At 53.9% G+C, this 15,387-nt stretch overlaps 6 protein-coding genes across 6 annotated transcripts; 4 read left to right on the top strand and 2 right to left on the bottom strand.

Moving 5' to 3' along the window:
• Positions 1-1,537: 1,537 nt before the first annotated feature.
• On the top strand, positions 1,538-3,175 carry PG986_010728 (uncharacterized protein; the record flags this gene model as incomplete). Its single annotated transcript, XM_066846950.1, has 1 exon — positions 1,538-3,175. The coding sequence occupies one exon, from the start codon at positions 1,538-1,540 to the stop codon at positions 3,173-3,175; it is 1,638 nt and encodes a 545-aa protein (XP_066696441.1).
• A 634-nt stretch (positions 3,176-3,809) lies between these two features.
• On the bottom strand, positions 3,810-4,797 carry PG986_010727 (UbiA prenyltransferase; the record flags this gene model as incomplete). The annotated part of the gene is made up of 2 exons (XM_066846949.1): positions 3,810-4,250; positions 4,303-4,797. 2 exons carry the CDS (start codon positions 4,795-4,797, stop codon positions 3,810-3,812), a joined length of 936 nt encoding a protein of 311 aa, XP_066696440.1.
• A 1,521-nt stretch (positions 4,798-6,318) lies between these two features.
• On the top strand, positions 6,319-7,331 carry PG986_010726 (uncharacterized protein; the record flags this gene model as incomplete). Its single annotated transcript, XM_066846948.1, has 2 exons — positions 6,319-6,360; positions 6,414-7,331. The coding sequence occupies 2 exons, from the start codon at positions 6,319-6,321 to the stop codon at positions 7,329-7,331; spliced, it is 960 nt and encodes a 319-aa protein (XP_066696439.1).
• A 1,754-nt stretch (positions 7,332-9,085) lies between these two features.
• PG986_010725 (uncharacterized protein) lies at positions 9,086-9,613 on the top strand (the record flags this gene model as incomplete). The annotated part of the gene is made up of 2 exons (XM_066846947.1): positions 9,086-9,345; positions 9,406-9,613. The coding sequence occupies 2 exons, from the start codon at positions 9,086-9,088 to the stop codon at positions 9,611-9,613; spliced, it is 468 nt and encodes a 155-aa protein (XP_066696438.1).
• Positions 9,614-10,795: 1,182 nt separating this feature from the next.
• Positions 10,796-11,865, top strand: PG986_010724 (uncharacterized protein; the record flags this gene model as incomplete). The annotated part of the gene is made up of 3 exons (XM_066846946.1): positions 10,796-11,075; positions 11,135-11,365; positions 11,432-11,865. Coding segments are annotated over 3 exons (945 nt in total), but the record flags the coding sequence as incomplete, so codon positions are not given.
• A 378-nt stretch (positions 11,866-12,243) lies between these two features.
• Positions 12,244-15,003, bottom strand: PG986_010723 (uncharacterized protein; the record flags this gene model as incomplete). The annotated part of the gene is made up of 4 exons (XM_066846945.1): positions 12,244-12,601; positions 12,779-13,832; positions 13,882-14,367; positions 14,664-15,003. 4 exons carry the CDS (start codon positions 15,001-15,003, stop codon positions 12,244-12,246), a joined length of 2,238 nt encoding a protein of 745 aa, XP_066696436.1.
• Between the last annotated feature and the right edge of the window lie 384 nt (positions 15,004-15,387).

Below are 15,387 nucleotides of genomic sequence, written 5' to 3'. Positions count from 1 at the left end.
GGGATAAGCGAGGAGACATCGGCTCTTGGTTTCGTGTTGCCATCTATGTTAAGCGGTGGAAGCTGCCAGCCAGCCATGTTAGTTCTTACTCGAGTAGGTGATGATGCTCCGCAAGGTCAATGTCAAATTGTACAAATTGGGGCTTACGGAAGCCGCCGCGCGCCAGGCTCAATCAAGCGTCCCTGGCACTACATCCATGAATACCACAGATGTTATGTAGTTACACACCCTATGGCTGGAGGCCCAACCGAGATACAGAATTACGAAGTACATACCTAGCTTCTATAATCGAAGGGCTGAGTCTCGGACAACCCGAACCCCTCTTCGCATCCCCCCCCCCACGAAATGAGATGTATATACGTGTGGCATGAATACGTACTTATCTTATCCAGGACCCGGTAAGTAGATATAGGTCGACTTTTTTATACTGATTCTTTTAGCGTGCCTCCTGGGTTAGACTGTAGCCGTTACGGAGTAAGTCGGTTTTCGCGGACATCGTGGGCGGTCAGTGACGCCAAGACCGCTTAATTACTTTGGATTTGAGTGGAGATTACAGTGTTGCGTTTGCGCCACATCGTGGCCTCCCCTCCTTCGGAGGAGCAGTCTAGGCACCTATAGCAGAAGAAGGGGCAGACTAGACGTCTGTGCAATTTATTTCGGGAGGCCCGAGCCTACGTGATCGGATTGAAGAGAGACCACGCAGCAAATGGGCATCTTTGGATCGAGGCTGTGTATGGTAATTGGAGAGGCTGTGTTGGGCACTGCTGCAGGTATCTGCATGGGTTTATCCGGCCAATCAGGTTCTCTCTGTATAAGAGCTGTAAATGCGGTGCATGGCGTGTTTGCCAAGACAGACTCTGCTGACAGCCGACTCTGCTATCCTTCGAAGCTCTCCCCTCCTTTTTATCCTGTCTTTCCTGCTTTTTATGCGTCAGCGGTAACGAACAAATCCCATTATCGCGCCGGAAACAGCAATTGCGACTACTCTCACAGTAATAATGCCAAGCTTAAACAGGTATATTATGCTGGCATTTGTACCCATGGTTTATAGAACCATCTAACGGGGTTTAGGTTTAATTTAATCAAAAAGACTATAAAACACCTTGGCCGCAAAGTTGCCTCAAAGGCCGAGGAAGCACGAAGCCCAATAATTGCACCCGTCGAAGCTACGGCTACCAACAGCAATGGGGTCTTGTGTGAGCCTTGCTCGCAATTACGGTTACCCGTGGAAGAATCAGAGTCGGGGGTTCTCATTCCCGAGTTCTCGTCCACATGCCCGATGTGCATACTGTTTGACTGGCTGTCGAGAGGCTGCACAAAGACCCACCGCGAATCCCACGATTTCCGTTTCATACCGTTTCCAAGATCCTTCATGAGCCTACAAGAACTCTCTGGATACGAACTTGATAGACTGTCGGAGTCATTGGGCCTTGTGGAAGCGCATGGGAAAGGCTCCAAACTTTCCTCTGAAAAATTGCCCGATGGTAGACGATCCAGGAAATGTGTGGTTTTAACGCGGAAAAATGGCAAACAGAATATGGCGGGCACAGGCGGATTCTCTTTCGACCCTAGGAGTATTGAGTACAGCCACATCGGGTCACTGATTGCACGATGTGATCGTGAACACCAGAGTTGCGGTATTCGAGCCAATCGTCCAGCTAAGTCCCTTCGGCACTTTCGTCTGATACACTGTGCAAGTGGAAAGGTTGTTCGTAAGGCAAGAACCTGCGATTACGTTGCCTTGAGTTATGTCTGGGGCCAAGTTCCTCTAGGCACCATGTTCCGATTGGGCTCTCGACCAAAGTATCCTGCTACGATTGAGGACGCAATACAGGTTACCATGCGACTTGGCTTTGCCTACCTGTGGGTTGATCGTTACTGTATCGATCAGGCAAGCTCAGCCCACCAGACCGAGCAGATCCAACAGATGGGCCAGATTTACGAACAAGCAGCTCTGACCATTCTTGCTGCCGCTGGGACAGACCCAAGCTATGGCCTTCCCGGAGTCAGTAGGCCCCGGATAGGTCCAACAGATCGCGTGGACATCGGAGGACTGACCATTGCACATATCCCCGACAGCCCTGAGGAGTACGTTGAAAACAGCGTATGGGCTACACGTGGTTGGACATACCAAGAGGCGTGTTTATCGAGGCGGCGCCTCTTCTTCACCGATTCGCAGCTGTACTACGAGTGTCATGCGGGCAACTGTGAAGAACTCTCATTCTACAGAGGGCCTCAAGCAACGCATCCGGCGTACAAACCCTTTGCCTCTGTATTCGAAGCAGATCCGAGCACAATACTCCGGTGCATTCTGGAGTATTCCTCCCGAGAGGTCGGATTTCTTCATGATCGACTTAGGGCGTTTCTCGGGATCCTCGCCACCTTCAGCGAAGCTTCAGAGCCGATTTTCCACTTGTGGGGTGTCCCATTTATGCTTCGTCATGGGAAGTACGAACTGGGTTTGGGACTTCTGGAATCTACCTCATCTATCAGAAGTCCCGAATTCCCAAGTTGGTCTTGGCTGGGATGGTCAGGTCACGCAACACAGAAACCGTTGGTGGAGGGCCTTTCTCAGTATCGATCGACCTACTCAATCATGGTGGAAGAGGGGGACCAGGTATTGGATCTGACGCCTCAATTACTACAGCGCTATTACTCGGTTGAAGGTACCCCGGAAGCTGCACCGGCGGCTCTGCAACTTGAGGGCATGGCCTTTCCAATCTACGTGATCAAGGACTTTGAACTACGCCCAGGCTGCAGACTCATATTGGCCGATAGGGGAAGAAGGATCACGAATTGGTCGTCTGTATTGCAGTTGGTCAGGAACTCTGACTGGGTATGCTGGCAACAACCCAACGGCAAATGGATTTACGAAACTTACCAGGTGGTAAACAGGTCTTTCTTGGGCAGCCAAGAGGGGAATGAGATAAAGTTACTCGGTTTCCCCCTCCTCGAGGGGTCGACGAAATGGCCACGTACCCAGAAAGAGATCGCCATACTTAGAGAAGTGGAAGGTGGGCACGAAACGGTAGGCTATCTGTCGATTCTAGGTCCTTATTTCACCCTTGATGTTCAAGCAGATAGAAGAGCGGTCGACCGGGTCGGCGGAGTTATCGAAGTAGAAGAAGGATACGAGCTACCTCAGATGGAGCACACGAAGATTCGGTGGCTGTAATAATACACCAGCTATGATGGACATTAACGAGATGACTGTGGAAGTACTCAAGACAAGCAAGGACAAGCCAATGGAGGACAAAACATAATTGCTGGGAGTTGCGGGTGCTGGTCAATTGGGCCACTGGTCTTATGGGCATTCTCAACAGGCGAGATCAGACATCTACCTTTTTATGTACCAGCTGCCCTCGGTTCCAGTTCATACAACTGGATTGTACAAATTGAAACCGTACACTTGACGGTCAAGCCAGGCGACCAGCGGGGCCTTTGTTACCGGGAAGCTCTACAATCACTTGCCATAAGGCCAGCAGCTTGACTTGATGCATTTGACTTTGGTGCGCATTGGTACATTGTGGTCGTCACTATTGCTGCTGCTCCCTCCTCCACCCTGCTGCGTGCACTGTAAATCCATTACCCCGGTATTACTCCCACACCCTGTCGCCGTCACCGAACCAAGGCAAACCATTATCAACATCACCTCGCGACTGCATACGTGTATTTCGAGCTTTCAATTGAAACAGAAATCACCACCCGCAAACAGACGCCCTCATCGCACGGCTAACCTCTGATGGGAGAGCAGCAATCCCACGAGCCCGTGATATCTTACAGTGAGGTACTTCCCAACCATCCACCACTCAGCAAAGCAAAGCCAACCAAGGCATGATGTAGACATTTGCCAGCCAGACACTCCACAATTTGTAAGACCTCGCATCCGCCCCTGGCGTCCGCCAGACCGCCAGACCGACCGCCGCCGCCCCGGCCGTTACGACACTAGACGAACACCCCATCACCCCCGCGCCGCAAAGCCACGGCACCAACACGGCCCAAAGAAGCATCGACACAATCGTACCTCCCCGCGTTGGCGCATCACCCAGCACCAGCGGTAGCGTCTTTCGGCCCCTTGCCGCGTCCCCCTCCTGATCGCGGAAGTCTTGGACCTGGACCGTCATTGCGATGACGAGACCGACGATGCAAGACCAGGCGTACCCCGCCGCGCTAACGGTGCTGCCGCCGGAACACGCCGCGAGCTTCAGCGCGCCCTCGCCGAGCAGCGCCAGGGCCGCGCCGTTCAGGAGCTGGCGGGCGACGGGGGGCGTCGGCGCCTCCGAGGTCGTTGTACACGTACACCAGGGCGATGAATGTTGCCGCTTCCCAGTGGACACTCAGGGCGAGCGAGACCAGCAGCGCGAGGAAGATCGCGGGTGGCATGAGGCCCTCTCGCACCTGGCGTTGCGAGATCTGGCCGGCCGGGATGGGCCGGTAGGGCTTGCTCAAAGCGTCTTCCTCGGGAGCACCCACAGCGCTCTGGTTGCTGAGCTGGCCGACCAGTAGGAGGAGCCAGACAAATAGGAATACCGGTGGGAGGCTTCTGATCAGGCCAACAGCCGCCTGTGGCGTTGAACGAGAGGCTCTGGTGTCGTCTGTTATTGCAGGCGTGGTGAAACGGCCCGAGGCTGCGCCTGATAAGCCAAAGAGGACGGACTGGAGGCAGGTGGTACTTAGGTCGCCCACGGTGAAAAGCCATATCGTATGTATGTGGTAGAAGATTTGATCAGGCATGCTTTGCCCCATCTCGGAGGTGTCCGCCTTGCGGTCTGGGAGACGACCGAGGAACTCAGACATGATCTTGATTTTGTATTCTTGGTAGCGTAGGATCCGATTTCTTTACGGGGTAGCTTGGGACTCTGCGGGAAAGATCTAGTACTCTGATACATCGACGCATCCGACTTTATACCCGTGGAGTTATAATGTCCCATTGGGTTGGTAATCATGTTCGCTGCCTCCAGAGTTGCGACATACGGCCGGCAATGAGGAACTGCCGCCCGCATCAACCGGATTCCCACACATCTCCAGACGGTGTGAGTTTACGCCGTATAGAAACCTCTCGTTTTCAGTTCATGGCATATTCTGGAATGGCCCCCTATCTCTGTATCAATGATCGTACTCCAAAGCCAAGGGATGTACGTGTTACGCCTCTCTCATTGCCAAGAACACCGACGTTGCTGATGCTCGAGACGCCAGTCATACCATGGCAAGACCATCATGAGGTTCAAGCCACCAGCCTGCTCACTAAAGTTGGTAAAGTTACTACCATTGGTAGTGTTAAGGGTAGTCTCGGCCGCGTATCCGTTGTGTCGAAACCTTGAGGCTATCTCGGCGTTTACGTACATACGTATCTCAGGGCTGCTTAGTGCAACATCTAGCTGCGAAACGGCCTTATGGTCCCTCCTGTCGGCGCATATCTCTTCTACGTATCCAGAAGGTGGCGCAGCACTAAATTCTCATGGTCCTGGAGCCCAGACTCCCCTGTGAAACGCCACGTGGCGGCGGTGGGTGGAAGAGGCTCTGTTCGGAGGGTGAAAGCCAATAGGGTGGCTGAATTCACTGGATGGACAGTGAACTGTCTAGCCTAAGACCTAGCATGGCAATAAAATGTGCGTAGTCTCCGAATGTTGATAGTAGAGTAAGCTCGTAGCATCGCTCATCGACGTACGACGCGATAGGACTCATTGCCGGCCGTTCCGGTCGAACAAGTGACCTGAAGGATTGGTTCTTCCAAACGACGTTCGGGCTGATTTATAATCAAGGAAGTAATGATAAATGGGAATTGGACGATGACGCACGACAAGCTCAGTATTCTGAGGAAGTGGGGAGCTTACACAAACACGCGATGTAACCTGGGGACAAGGAGTTGGTTGTTGTACAGATGAGCATGTTGGTGCACTGAGAACGGCATATTGCCTTGAGTCCCTGGTTATGGCAATGTACTCGGAGCCCCGAGTACGTACGGCACGGGCTCGGTGCTCTGAGCATAAGGACTGTCATAAACCCGAGTACAAAAAGGACCACATTAGTCGCGATTAACCTGTGAACTTACATGCTCCAAAGCCTTTGATAACATTGTCACTGCATTGTATATACGGACTGTTGGAAATTTAACAAAGACGCGTTTGAAAGAAGGCGGTCTTGTTGCTTTCGTTGCAAGTCAGCCACTGTGGAAAAACCTCGATAACCATGCTGCTGTCAATGTATTTCCATTGTCAGATCAATACTAACCTCTGTAATGGCTACACTTCTATTGCAATTCCGAGATATTCCTACTTTACTTCACCAAACTTTGCCATCTAGACTCCCCGGCCCTATATGGCCACCACCTCGACAACTCCACTCTACAGAGCCTTCCAAGTAGCCAAGTGCTCCATAAACGCCTTGTGAAGGTCATTAACCTTCTCAAACAGCACCTTCAGCTCCCCCACCATCGCCATAGCCGCCCTGAGCTCCTCCCGCGACCGCACCGCGACGTTGCCGCCCGCCGCCTCCACGCTTTGGACGAGCTCGTACGTCTTGAGCTTGAGCCCCTTCACCGCGTCCACCAGCTTGGAGTGGTAGACGTAGATGCTGTAGTCGTGCGGCTTCCGCGACACGGCCTGGAACGCCTGGCCGAACGCCACGAGGTCCATCTCCGTCGTCTTGAAGATGGCCGCGTACCGGAACCCCCGGTCCGCGAGGGCGAAGAGCGGGCCCGTCAGGTCCACCGGCCAGAGCTTCAGGAGGGACCGCCGGAGCTCGTGGTCTCGCCTCTCCAGGCGCGCGAATTCGGCGGCCAGATATTCACGCTTTCCGGCGGCCTTGGCCACGCTCGGCGAGTCGGCGGGGCTCCGGTGGGCCTTGATGGACCTTACCGCGTCTTCCGCCACGAGGGCCGGGGTCTTGGCCCAGATGGCCAACTGGAGTCGGTCCAGGTGCGTCGCGTCGGTCACATACCGAGACCCCACCGCCTGAGCCCACTTGGCCAGCAGCTCGAGGAGCGCGGGGGTGGGGTCCGCGACGATCTGGTTGGCCAGGTGGTACAGCATCACGAGCAGCGAGTGCGCGTGCTCCGGCCCGAGACGCTGGTAGCGGAGCACCCGGGACCGCATGGCCACGAGCGCGGGGGACGTGCCGATGGACCAGCACTTGGGGCAGCACGTTTCGATGACGCGGTCCATGTTGGGCCAGTCGGGCACCAGCTTATGCAGGACGAGCGCGTCCCAGAGGTGGCCGGCCTCGTCGTATACGCCGGAGCGGTCGCCGCAAGCGTAGAGGAAGCCGGTGTTGAGCATGGTCGCCTTTGGCGACTCGTTGTCCGAGGAGGACCAGCCAGAGGATTGAGATGAGCGACGGGACGACATTGTTGCTTGGGGAGATGGCGAGGTAGTCAACTATGAAGGGCTATACCGATGACGGATGATGCCGAACTATTGATACCCGATGCATTCATTCTCTTAATATACTCGACGACCCCAGAACAAACGTGCCGGGCGAAAGAAGTATCTCGGGAATGTTACCAAACAGCCCTATTATCCCATCTTGACATTTTCTCAGAGACAAAACGTTAGACTATACGAAACAGTGGCATTGTTCTATATCAGGTTACCAAAACACCGAACAAAGACTTTATGAGATGCGAACACTTGAGCCGTCCCGCACAATGGCGCGCTCTAGGCAGTGAAACACCAATCCACAAACCGCGCCAGGAGCGTTGTTAGAGGTGACTCCTAAGCGTCCAGTTTGAACACCCCCAGTTCGGGTATGTGCTGCGTCAAATCCACCACCATATAGCCACCCCACTCCCTGATACTGTCGGGGGCGTCGTTGCCTACGTCAGGGATTGCGCCAAATGCATCGGGACCGAACAACCAGAACCCCGCCACGTCCGGAAGATCGCGACTGAGTCTCGCGTGAGAGGCATGGAGACCCGGTAAAAAGCCAGAAACGCTTGTCTGGCTTCGCGACAGACGGATGGCAAACTGGCCGCCCATGGCCGGAACCTGGACACGGTAAGATCATATGGATCTCCACTAATCAAGTTCCCGAGATGGTTCCGGGAAGTGAACAGTTGTGGTCGTTCCTTCGGGAGTGATTGGGGCCGAGTGATCAGGATCCTGATGAAACGGTTGCTAGGAAAGCAAAATGTCCAGATCTTCAGCCGCAACTCTGCAGGGAGCTGGCTAAGTGGGGGAACGACGAGCAAGAGAACCCAACCCATACTTTGCTGTGTCGATGACATCGTTGAGAATACGATGCTCTCTTTGTGGCGAGTCCATGCCTTTGGTGTTGAGCACTCGAGATGCTAGATGAGGCCTGGAATGAATCAGAGTACAGACTTCGAAAGTACTCATCGAAATTTGATGAACTCCGACCGCCCTTCGGCACTTGAAGTTTTTGCTTCTTTTGCTTTTCGACTTATACCAGCGCAGGCCAGCAGAAGCAAGTGACTTAAAACCGAGCAAACCCAACACATATCGACTTAAAAAAGAGGTATTATGCCCTAATACCCCTTAAACTTTAAAAACAATTTAAAATTTAAGACTCTTATGGACTAGTAAAACCTTTATGGCGGCCGGAGAATGCGTAGGAAAAATGACCCTTCTCCGTCCCCTTTTTCCAATTGTGGCGACTCAGAGGCCTGCGTATAAAGGCCTGCCCTCGATCCCTTTCTCGTAGTCCTCTCACCAGCACACACGAGCCACATCTAACCGTAAAAGCAATATTGTCATTAGTCTAAATGAAATACTTCACGCTTTGACCTACTGCTTTAACTAGCTAGTAGCTTTTATTAAAATACGTTACCTAGTTTCACTGATATGTCCGTGTCTCATTACCACCTTAGATCACAACCATGTGGACGACTTGCAATGCCTAAGACTTACCTAACCTGATGCTTGCACCAAGTCTCGTAGCGGTGCATCGTCGCATCATCCAACCGCTTCACCCTCTCCAGTATAGCGTCCAGGAAGCGAACACACTTGACGACCGCCATGAGCTCGTTCCGCGTCGCGGCCATGGGGTGCCGCGTAGCATCGTAAAATAGCGAGTAGCACTCCACCTTGAACTTATGCACCGCCTCCGCCAGCCTCTCGTGGTCAACATGGACTCTGCTATCCCGCGGCGGAAACCGGCTCGGGTCCTCGTCCCAGTCCGCGGGGCGGATCTGGGTGTTGGCCTTGAACATGGCCGCGAAGAGGACGCCGGCGCGGGCAATGTCCGTCAGCAGCGGCCCGACGACGGCAGGCCACGGACTCCAGACGGACCAGCGGACGCGGAGGGCGCGGCTGTCAAATCTTGCGACCGCTCGGTCGTAGTTGCTCAAGCACGTCTCCGGGATGCAGTTGAGAGGCTTGTCGGAGGGTGAGAGCAACGTCTGGATCGAAAGCAAGGCGTCATGAGCCACTAGCCGATGGATGGTAGCTCCAACGGGACGGGACCTGATGGCGTCAAAGAAAGTGTCGAGGTGTTCCTTTGGGTACTCGTGCGCTACGCGGGCGGCCCAGTGGGCCAGTATATTGAGATGCGCGCCACGGGTTTCGTCCGCTATGATGCGGTCGGCCAAGTGGTACAACAAGACGAGCAGAGAGTGGGATTGTTCTTTGTCCAAAACGGTACGAAGCACCTGTGATCGAAGGACAAGTACCCTACCATCGGTCTTTATCATCCAGCATAGCGAGCATATTGTGTCAATGGGACGGTCCATATCTGGAATCTCCGGTGCTAGGCCCCTGACCCGGAGCTCGACGTGGAGCTTGGTGGGTGCGCCACTGACTCGGGCTCGGTGACCGCAGCAGTACAGGAACCCAGTATTGTGTATGGTTTTGTTTGTCATTGTTGTGCAGGTATTAACTGTCCTAGACAATGGATACATTGGCATGGAATACTAACTAGTCGCCTTGCAGGGGATGCTTTTCTTTTATCTACAGATATGCTAGAGGGCACACACAGGATGCTGGGAGAAACCAGCAGAACATGGCTTTTACTTCACTGATGTTCCGCTTGAGACATGCTACGCTGGCTTGGTAACAGTAAAATATGTCTTGTTTTTTTGCTTGTTTATACACCAGGTAGCAAAACCTTTGTTCCGATGTGTCTGAGGACAATGGCCCAAGAGTAGTGTGGAAGGGTATTCGCCTCTTTGTCATAATGAATCTTCTCTTAACGCTGCTGCCGAAACAGGGAAAGCCATTGTGACTGTAACCAGGGAACAGCAAGATCTGGGGGAGTTACGCTGCGGGCAATGGCAAATTTTCAACTATCTTAATCTTGGTATTTCAGGTCCCGAAGGGGCCAAGGAAGCCATGAGAGCCCGAAATATCACTTAGCCTTCGGGCACTTCCCCGAGCCATCGAAGACTTCCCCGAACCTTCGGAATAACTGACCGCACGCCATTTCAAGCCGGAGCCACCCGGCTGTCGTACCTCTCGACCTCTCGACAAAACCGTGTCGGAGAAGTAGGCTTCACCGGGGAGCTCTAGTTCTCTCCCTCCACTCACCACCTCAGTTCTGGTCACAGCCGAAATGAGCAGCACTTGCTTCCCCGTGATTGACTTCTTGTAAACGCAGCACGAAACAATATTCAGAGACTGGTAAAAATCATTGACCTTCGGATGATAATTTCCCGAGCATTCTGTCCTTGCAGCCAATGAGATGTAATGCTCGGCTTTGCCGTCATCGGTGATCAATTGAAAATGCGGGGGTGTGTTGGAGACCAAATCACAACAACAAACTACCGACACTTCACGTATCACACGTTTTCCCTCCTTGACCTAGATTTAAAGCCGGAGCAACCAAGATACAGCATCCGACAATGTCGCCATCCGCCGTCCGTGAATCCGACTTGAAGGATGATGCAGCCCAGGGGAAGGCCAAGACCGGCAGTCCGCCTCAGGTGCAATCCATGGGCAAAACCAAGGACGGCCGCACCTTGAGGATCCGGAAGTATCCCGTGTTCGACAAGCCGGAGGCCGAGCGCACGTACCGGAAGCAGCATCTCGCGGCAGCTTTTCGCGTCTTCGCCGACCGCGGTTTCGACGAGGGCGTAGCTGGGCATATCTCGGTCCGGGACCCCATCTTGACGGACCACTTCTGTAGGTATCGAAACCGGCATTCATCGATTGCAAAAACTAAACGAAGCTTCGGGGGGTAGGGCTGAATCCGCTGTCGATGCACTTCTCCCTCATCAAGGTGTCGGATCTGATCTTAGTTGATGAGGATGGGCTCGTGGTTGAGGGGGAGGATCCCATCAACACGGCCGCCTTCACCATTCACTCGGCGATCCACCGGGCCCGACCCGACGTCAACGCGGCCTGTCACGCCCACAGCGTGCACGGGAAAGCGTTCTCCGTCTTTGGCCGGGAGCTGGAGATGATCACCCAAGGTAAGTAACAGACACCTTGATCGAGAACTCAACGCTTTGCTCGCTCACGCCTATGCTACAACCCAGACTCCCTCCGCTTCTACAAGAGCCACGCCATCTACGACTCCTTCGGCGGCGTCGTCGTGGACCGCGAGGAAGGCGACCGCATCGCGCGGGCCCTGGGCCCCGGCAACAAGGCCGTCATCCTGCAGAACCACGGGCTGCTGACCGTGGGCCAGACGGTCGACGAGGCGGCCTTCTGGTTCCTCAGCCTCGAGCGGACCTGCCAGGCCCAGCTGCTCGCCGACGCGGCCGCCGCGGCCGGGTACGAGAGGAGGTGCATTGACGAAGAAGAGGCCCGGTACGCGGTTCACGAGCTGGGCGGGCCCGAGAAGGGGTGGCTGGCGTTCCAGCCGTACTATGATGAGCAGGTCGCCAAGACAGGGGGTCGTTTCTTCAGTGAGCTTGAAGAAGGTGTTGTGGGCATTTGTTTCGCGGATTGGAGTTTCATGGACGAGCATGGTACGTCCTAATGCTTGGGTGCTTTGGTTCGGATTTCTCTTAAAAATACGTCCACTGATGTTCAGAACGCGCCTCCATATTCATCTCCATCAACAAGGTCCAAGGACGAGAACTTGGTTTGGCGGATGGGGAGAGGTTGAAATTAGCAACCGCTTTATTGCGCACGTATAAACTCTCGCACATACACCGGCCCGGCCCGCTCTTGAGACGAAGGCGAAGACGAGGAATAGCAATAGACCCTAAAATCATACCACGCCACACCGTACACCAGACACGAATTCCATGATCCGTCGGAAGCTTAGTAACAGTACCTTGAAGATTGAAAACAGCAAAAAGTGCCCTATCGCACCCATCTTACTCAAAGGGCAAAACATGAGTCAAAATCGGCTCCCAAAAGTTAAGTTGACAGAACCATTCCATTGCCACACAGGCCCAACAAGATGAAGCTCACTACCTTTGCTCGCACCAGCATCATCAGCTCCCTCGCAGTCTGCCAAGCCCTGCCCGCCGCCGCCGAGTCCACCGCAGGCCCCCTTAGATTCTGGCAAGCCCCCTTTGACGAAACCGGCCACGCCCCCGACGACACGAAGCCGCCGCCGTACGCCCACGACGTCTGCGGTGTGAGGGGAGTGTCGATGGGGGGAGGGAGGTGCTTTGGGCGATCCATCATGCGTCCTTTGGGGACCAGACTTGAGGGCTGGATCGATTTTGCCAGTTTGGACCGCGTGGGGCATACTGGCTTGTTTCTGAGTGTACCGTTTGGGTTATGGCTTGCTTGCTCTAAGCCTTGTGGCTTTCTCAGGCGATGTGATTTTGATCGGGACTCTTGTATTGCACTACTCTTCGCGTCCTATGCCTGCGTTCATCAATATCATCATATCCTGTCTCAAAGCTACATAGGTGACTACTTACTCTATGATTATCTTATACGGCCTCTCTCGATGGTCCATGTCCTCCATCCGCTCACAACACACTTCCATCGCCGTTTCCAGAACCAACTCTTGGCGGAGATCTTCGTCATCTGCCGGGTACTCAGACTCGAGTCCGGACTCGTCCGTACCAGGATCACTTGAGTATCGGCGTAGGTGGTCGGAGTTGAAGTACCCAATCCGCCGAAAGCGGCCTCGCTCGCTCCCGCAGCGCTGAAGGATAAGTCCCGCTACATAAGAGTCTCTACGGGCGTCTGAAACAGCTACTGGAAGTAGGTATACTGTAGCCGGGTTCCGAACAGCTTCTTCGCTCGCGCAATCCATACTGACTTGGATTTGGATGCTTTCATCTCGTACCGGCCCAGCTCCGGACCAATCGACGTATACTCTCTCAGAAGTATCGTCCAAGGTGCCACAGTGGACGGAGGCGCACCCCACAGTTAACTCTCCTCCAGTAACAGCGCCGTGGGGGTCTGGGCCCGCCAGTGTTGTCCAGACACCAAGTACGCGGATGTACCATTTTACTCTGTAGAATATGCTTGCGTCTGGTTCCGGAAGAACTTGGCCGTCAATGGAGGCCCACGACCATGTAGGGGCTTGCCATGCTGGTCGTTCTTTCAACTTTTCGTCTCTCTTCCAGAGAAGCTGCTCATCCAGGCTCTTGCGCCACATGCCGGCGAGGTATTGGTTGGCGCTCTGCTTGGCCCGTTGTTCGGCCTGGCGCGTTGCAAGGCCGGACAAAGCAGGAAGCCGGTCGGAACTGTATGTCAGCCTAGTCTTGGAATACTGCCGGACCACGTCGTGCCAACCCCATCGCGTATCCTCGGGCAGTACAAGATCTGTTTTCGCCATGTACGGGATCTCCACGGGGATAAACTCCGAGCCGATGGTGGACCTGCATTCCCAGAAGAGGCCACGGCGGCTGCAATAAAGCGTCCTTGCCGAGAGAAGTCTTTCTTGGAAACACCATGCCCGGTCGGCTAAAGTGGTGGAATCCGGCTGGGTCTCGAGGATATCAGCCCAAGTGTAGAGTCTGCCTTCTGCTATGTTCACTCGTCGTGACGCGCGCATGTACACCGCGGTTACGGTGAACTGGTCTCTTGAGAAACCCTTCATACGCGTTTTTCGCGGAGGAAGCGGCAATCGTGACCTGTGAGCCCCCGTAAACGGATCGCATTTGACCCGCCTCCCGCTGCCAATCCATCTTGTGCCTCTGGATGATGCAAAGAGAATCGATCCAGATATATGATAATCCTAGTTGGCGCGCAATATGGATGGCATCGCGGACAGTTGGGGGTAGTTCGGGGACGGGAACTGCGTTCAGAAATGCATTGAACGTTTCGGACGTGAGCATGGCGAATGGCTCGAGACCCCAACAGTAGCTAAGGGTGACATAAGGTGGGCTATGCTCCATCTCCTTCGTCAGCACCAGCCTGGAGTTCTCGTCACCGATCCAAAGTAGTCTGGTAGGCGCACCGTGTTTCCCCACGCTGCGACAGCTTGTATGGGACTCTAAGCAATCACGTAACCATCTTTTGGCCATATCGAGAGACTCGGCCTCACCAAATTTGACTGCGAATGATCAGCAGAAGTAAAGGACTTCAAGTTGGTTCATTAGATCATGGTCCGACCTGTTGGATCCGTCACCTGATATTCAATGCCCGGCGGATGTAAGTCAACTCTTGCATGGCCTCTCCCCGGTAACCCAAGATACAGTCTACCGTCTCTTGGAAACCCTCTTCCGTCTGTCTGATCTTGTGTGGACAGAGAAGACTGATAATCAATACCGAGAGCCTGCTGGCGACCTTCGATTTTCCGACGGTCACTCAGCCGTGTACCGTTTCCGAGATTTTGCAGTATCAGCGTACATAATTTGCACCCGGACCTAGCGGCTGCCTCCAACTTCAACGTGTTCAATGTTCGACCGAAATTGGTGAACTCATCGAGGGGATCCGGCCAGTTCTCCATCAAGTGCTGGCACTGGGCACACAATCCATCGACGACCTGCACCGAGCCGGCCAATTCTTGAACGAGTGGCTCGGTCTGCTCATAGTTGAGCTTGTCGGCATCTACGGTCTCGTGGACACTCGTTTCGCATGATTCGCTCATGTATGTCGAATGCCATGACAGTAGCTCCTCAATCGTAAGGCCAGAGTCAGATATGGGCTCTTGCTCGCCTATCGATACTGTTACGGCGGTGTTGGCCATCTGATGTGATGAATGGGCGTACAGCGACTGTGTGCAGTTGACCTCGACTCAATCCTGTGACCCAATTTGTAATTCGGGATATTTTGCACTCAACAGTCATTGTCTTGTTGGTGTAAGAAAGGAGCTGCCAATAGACGGAAACCTTTCAAAAGTGGACGTTCGCGCGAGAGCGGGGAAACAAGACAAACCTGAAAATACCTCAAGCCAAACCAAATCGAGGAACTTTTCGGTGAATAGTACTAATACGGCGGCGCCGAGGTCAGACATGGATTCGTCGCCAGGGATTTACTTGTTACCAAGCGCCAAGGGAAGCGGCGTTTACAGAAGCTTTTTCTTTCGTTTGGCTTTCTCTTCTGCCTTTTCGATACTTATCGCAAGAGATCC

The sequence above is a fragment of the Apiospora aurea genome, assembly GCF_038362705.1.
Source record: "Apiospora aurea strain CBS 24483 chromosome Unknown utg000007l_segment0_segment0, whole genome shotgun sequence".
Lineage (NCBI taxonomy): Eukaryota > Fungi > Ascomycota > Sordariomycetes > Amphisphaeriales > Apiosporaceae > Apiospora > Apiospora aurea.
The sequence above is the reverse complement of the archived record's forward strand: the minus strand, read 5'-3'. Positions and strand labels throughout refer to the sequence as shown.